This window comes from Anoplophora glabripennis, unplaced genomic scaffold (genome assembly GCF_000390285.2).
Source record: "Anoplophora glabripennis isolate ALB-LARVAE unplaced genomic scaffold, Agla_2.0 scaffold780, whole genome shotgun sequence".
Classification (NCBI taxonomy): domain Eukaryota; kingdom Metazoa; phylum Arthropoda; class Insecta; order Coleoptera; family Cerambycidae; genus Anoplophora; species Anoplophora glabripennis.
In genome coordinates, this window is record NW_019416859.1 from 59,668 (window position 1) to 65,317 (window position 5,650).

The following is a 5,650-nucleotide window of genomic DNA, read 5'->3' on the forward strand; positions in this document are numbered from 1 at the left end:
AAGTACATAACTCATATAAAAAAAAACATGAAAACAAACACACACACCAACAAACACACCTACACACAAAAATATAAAAACATGGCACAATGTACAAGAGCCAACAGTATTTAAACCGATACTACATTGAATATACGAAACATTTATAATGTCAATACATGTCAATTTCGTACACAATATAACATAAAAAATGGGCATTTAGAATAAATAATTTACTACATTTACAAAACTATGAATTGCGCATTTCATAATGATTTTTTGTTAACGAGTTAAAAAATTCATAAGCAAAACAGAAATTTGTCTTAAAATAATCAAACTTCAACTTTTAATATCTTTAGGTGAGGTTTACGAAAAAATTGTAAGAGACCTTTTTTGTAGAGCGTTCCATTTTCTACAAGTATATGATGAGAGATATTTTTAACGAACAGTTGATAGAAAGATATGAATTTTTTTTTCTGATACTGAGGAAAAAATAGAAAACTGTATAGCAGAGAACCTTCCTATTAAAATTAAGAGCTCATATTTGGACAGAATTTTCTAGAGGTGTCTAGAAACCTATTTTTAAGAGTATAAAGTAAAAAAAAATAGTCGATTTTTTTTACCCACCCTAGTCAGTATGTAATGCGGTTATAAACAACTGTCAATGTCCAGGTAATAAACTTTCATTCAAGTAAGAATTGTATGCACATCAGTATGTTTGAATTTCAATTACTATAATTAAAGGCGAAGGGGATTTTTGAGCCTGTTGCCATCTAGTATTCTCATTTTTAAGTTTAACATTTTGTAAATATGTAACCACAGTTTGTACCCTTCTAAAGACAAACCTATTTGAATGTGCAGTTCTTCGCCTTTTGTTGCTGAGCGGTCCGAGAAAGAACATCTTTGAAAGGTTCTCACTCTCTTTTAGTATGCTCAAAACTGAAAAAATGTTCATTAACCTTGAAAAAAAAGTTAATTTTGCTGTTGATACTAGGTGTTGATAAGTTTGGAAAATATTTTTTAAATAGTAGGCAGAATACAGCAATAATTAAAACTTTATTTTTATACACATTCAAATACAACAGCTTTCAAATAACACAATAACAATACAATAATGATAGTTCCTCTCAAACAACACAATTTTTGTTTAATATCTAAGGCCTACTATTGCTGTGTTACCTTCATTTAGTTCCTGCCGACTGCAGATTATTTTCCTCGTTTTTGCTGACTGTTCGAAAACGGCTACTCCAATAAAGAAATGTGACATAACATTTTCTATTTAGAGTTTGAAGGTTTGTCAAATTATGTTAAAAAATACAGTGTTGCCATTCAAAAAAATATCGTTTTAGTAGTTACTGCAGAAATCTGGCAACACGGGAAAGAATTATTTGTAGATTTTTCTTAATTATTTCCTACAACTTTGCATTTGGAAGTTCTAGTCTATCACTTCAAATAAAAAAGTTGGCCTGTCAGGTTTTAAAAAAATAGCACTGTATATTTCTACTGTTTTTTCATTTTAAAATATAGAAACTGCAATTTTAAAAAGCTTTCATCGTATCAGTGTGGTAATCCAGTAGGTATTAAAAAAAACATTTAATTTGAAAAAAAAATATTTGTACCAATTAAGTACTTCACATTTTAGGATTTAAACATCATTCAGCAAGAACAAAATATAGCAAATAACTGTTGTCAATTAATAATAAAGTCTCATCCAGTAAATATTGCTTTGGGAGTACCGAAAGAGAGGAAGAACTCCCCAAATACAGCCAAAAGCACACCTTCCAGTAGGTTTAAATTATGACGCTTGTGTCTAATTTCGTTCTGTTTTTCTCCAGTGACATTCAATTCAGTCAGCCAGGTGTAAGACCCTTGTTGTCCAGCGTTTCACTCCCAACATCCGACCAAGTGGCTCCTACGGAACTACTAGTAGGAACCGTTACACCTCCAGTAGCAGAATCCTATCCTCCCCATTGGCCGCAGCTTAAGAGCGACTTACAATCGAAGGATAACATTGCAGCGCTTCAAGAACTCGATCACTTGACGAATAAAAAACCGCAGTTGCTCGAAAGCGTTTCCCAGTTTCTATACAGTTTAATAAGCTCGCCGAACGGCTCGGTCAGATCGTTGGCGTTGCTATTAGTCATCAGGTGGTTGAAGCACAATCCAAAAGCGGCAACCGAGGCGTTGCCTACGGTGCTGGCTTGTTTGGATAGCGGTAACGAAGACGTCGTTAGTAGCGTGTTGGATAAGCTCTCGGAATTAGTGGCCGTTATGCAAGAGTACGCTAAAATTATCTTGACAAGGGTGTTTCAGTTGGGGATGAAGTCCACGTTGAATACGACCAGTAACATTACTAAGAGTGTCAGTTTGTTATGTTTACAGTATGGCTGTTAGGGCTGTTATCGTGCTGGGTGTGAAAATGGGTGCAGCGATCCCTCGCTTAGAATAATTTTTTTTAATTTTGAATATAGGGTCATAAAATGTTGATGATATGTATTTATTTTATCCAAATAATTGTAGGAATAAAATTTATTTCATCAAACTGAATTTTATTTTCTGTATTTTCTTATTTTAATTTTTTTTGCGTAATTCGTACAGTGCCGGTATCAGGTGTATTTGCATCATTCGCCACTTTTTCAAATGGTAAATAAGTAGTGAAAACAAATTTTTATTCAAGTACAATAAATCAGAAAATAATCATTTAATAAAAATTAATTAACCACTTATCAGAAAAACCTATTCAAAGCTTTAAATTAGATAAAGGTGAACGTATGCTATACAGGATGGTTCATAACTTTACCGCCGCAGAGTAGGCACTTGCAGGGCCGCCTTTATACATAGGCCCAGGCCTAGGGTCCTACACCAGCGTTGCCACAGCTCGCTCAATCGAGCGAAATCTCGCTCATTATTTCGAATTCACTCTCTCGCTCATTTTTATCAAATCTCGATTGTTTTAGTAACCTTTACAACGATCTTTTTGTATTTTCGATTTACTTACTTAAAGCTTGGCTATTGTGGTATAGATGGCAATAGTAGAGTCATTGAAGCTTTTCACCTCCGAATTCTTTGAAACTGAACCAATCGACTTGAAATTTGGCATAGTTAGAGGAAAGGTCAATGAACATTAGTCACATAGCGTCGATTGACGCTTTCACCCTGTTGGGGGTTGACACACCTTCTCGGGGGTGGAAATTTTTTATCAAAAATAACGCTGGAAATCGATAGATTCAAATTTTGAACAAAAAATATTCGAAGAATTTTTTCGAGAAATCGATGGTTTTTTAGTTATTCACGATTGAAAACTTGAAATTTTGAGTTAAGAAAACACTTTTTCAAAGTATTTTTCGCGAATAACTCAAAAACCGCATTTTATTAAAAAAACTGTAATGAACAAAAATGTAGCTTATAAATAAACAAAGAAAGTCGTTTTTTAAAGTGTTGTAAGTTCTATACAAAGCGAAATATGGTTAGTGGAAGGGGACTTGTTTTGGAGGGAATACTCGAATCAATGTATTCAACATCAAATAATGGAAAAAGGATTAATTTTATGTGTATAATGCTCCACGAGTTTTTTTGTAGCACTCAAAAAGACCTTCAAAATGAGCACTTATAAAAGTTAAAGCAAAATTAAAGAAGTTATGGTCAAAAACAGATGGGTTGGTGGATGGAAAAATGAGCAGTAAAAGCTGTACCATTTCCATCAGAATTAAAATTAATCGTAGACCCTTTACAATCAGTTTTGTTTTAGCGTTTTTCATACGATCCTGAAGTTAGACCGGTTTAGAATGTGTATTTTTTTAATAATGTACGGTAAAATTTGAAAATGTATTTTTCATTACATATTCAAAAAAAAATGCCTTATTTATATAATAACTCTGAAACTATGAGATATGTAAAAAATAATAGACAACAAAAACGTAGCTCTTTTTTCAACAAATATTTTGCTTTTTTTTATTCCTATGGCATAAAAAATAAAGGAGATATCGCCGTTTGAAGTATCCATTTTAGTGAAAAAACGACCTGTCTCGAGCACTTCGATCCTTTCCCTGTAAAAAAACGAAGGACTTAAAAGGTTTTATATGCAAACAATCTTACAGCTTTTGAAATTATCTTTAAAATGCTTTTTTGTAGGATACTATAGCTTCAAAATTAACAGAGTTATGGTAAAAAAACCAATGACATTTTTTCGGAGTAAAATAAGCTTTCTCATTTTTATATATTATATTATACAAAAATAAGTAAAAAAATTTAGTGTGATTATATGCAGCGTAGCAATTTTTTTATTATATTTAAAAATCGATTATAATAAAAATATTTTACATTAACATTGGTAAAAGACTAGTTTATAAGAGTTGAAAATGGCAAAAGTAAAATATTCTTTCATAAACAATATAAGGGAATTTTTATTGTAAATTATTACACAATTATAGCATTCCAAAATTTAGAATGTAATTTTCTATCATATTTTTAGTATAGGGGTGATTTATAAGGGTTGAAAAGTGTTATGAGATACAAATTCTTTCATAAGCAATGAGCCTCATTGAATGAGGGATTTTTTATAATTATTTTTTGTATAGGGGTAGTTTTTAAGGGTTAAATAAAGGATCGAAAAGATCAAATATATCATAAAACATGTTCGAGAACATGGAACATTATTTAATCTTTGTGCTTGAACAAGTTTTTTTTTCAATAAAATGCTTAAAACTTAATTTTTTTCACTTAGGGGTAGTTTTTACCCCCTAAAAAACAAAGCGTCAATCGGGCTTATGTCACTTTTGAACTTGAGCCTAAAATGAGACTTATTCTAAATTTTCTTGCAAATCCATGCAGTTTCAAAGAATTCGAAGGTTACAGCTGATTTTCAGTTTCAATGACTACTACAAAGGTAATTTTATTATGTTAAGAATGTTCTATAGCAAATAAGCAACCAGCAATACATTTTTATATATAATAGAATAATAGGTCTGTTCCAACAAGTCAGGGATTGGTTCCGAACCATTCGAAATGTTAGGCCAGCCATGTTCTAAATGTGTCTTCAGTGAATATATCGCAAGAATTAGTTGGATGCACATTTCTGACGGTTCAGAACCCTGACTGTTGGAACAGACCTTTTATTAGTTTATTACACAATTTGTCTAAATATGAATGAATGCACAAATAACATACGTTCCTTCATTTTAACGCAGATTTTCTATAAAATGGACTTAGTTTCAAATTCAAATTACTTTTTGGTGTAAAGAAATTTGTAATTTACGATGCCACTTGTTCAAAACCGGTAAATTACAAATTTCTTTACAATAAAAAGTAATTTGAATCTAAATCCATTTTATGTTGAATTTTTAATTTCTTCAGAAGTCTTTAATTTATTTCAATATTCAAAAATCTCACTTTTAAATAAAATCTCGCTCGTTTTTATAGAACTTTATTTTATAAAAATACATCATAATTTATTTCTCGATTTTTTCATAGCAAACTCAATTATTATACCTTTTATCAAAACAGAGTTTGTCCAAAACGTCTGATTCGCTACACATTATTGCAAGATTTTCCATGTCTATTTAAATTTCTCTAACAATTCGATAAATTAATGCACAATCATTTTGTATTTCTTATTCTTATAAAATATAAATTTGAATTGAAATTGATTAATAATCATACAGTTTACTTGACA

General features: G+C 31.0%; 1 protein-coding gene across 2 annotated transcripts in view; it reads left to right on the plus strand.

The window, feature by feature from the left end:
• The window catches only part of LOC108913079 (integrator complex subunit 1), an 18,321-nt gene extending 15,827 nt beyond the window's left edge, over positions 1 to 2,494 (plus strand). Inside the window, exon 11 of one of the 2 annotated variants that reach the window (XM_023455564.1) lies at positions 1,815 to 2,494. In XM_023455564.1, coding sequence (XP_023311332.1) covers positions 1,815 to 2,373 — 559 coding nt within the window. In that variant the 3' untranslated portion in view covers positions 2,374 to 2,494. The remainder of the gene's footprint in view (positions 1 to 1,814) is intronic. The other variant, XM_018718546.2, reaches the window with a different exon arrangement.
• The last annotated feature ends 3,156 nt before the right edge of the window (positions 2,495 to 5,650 follow it).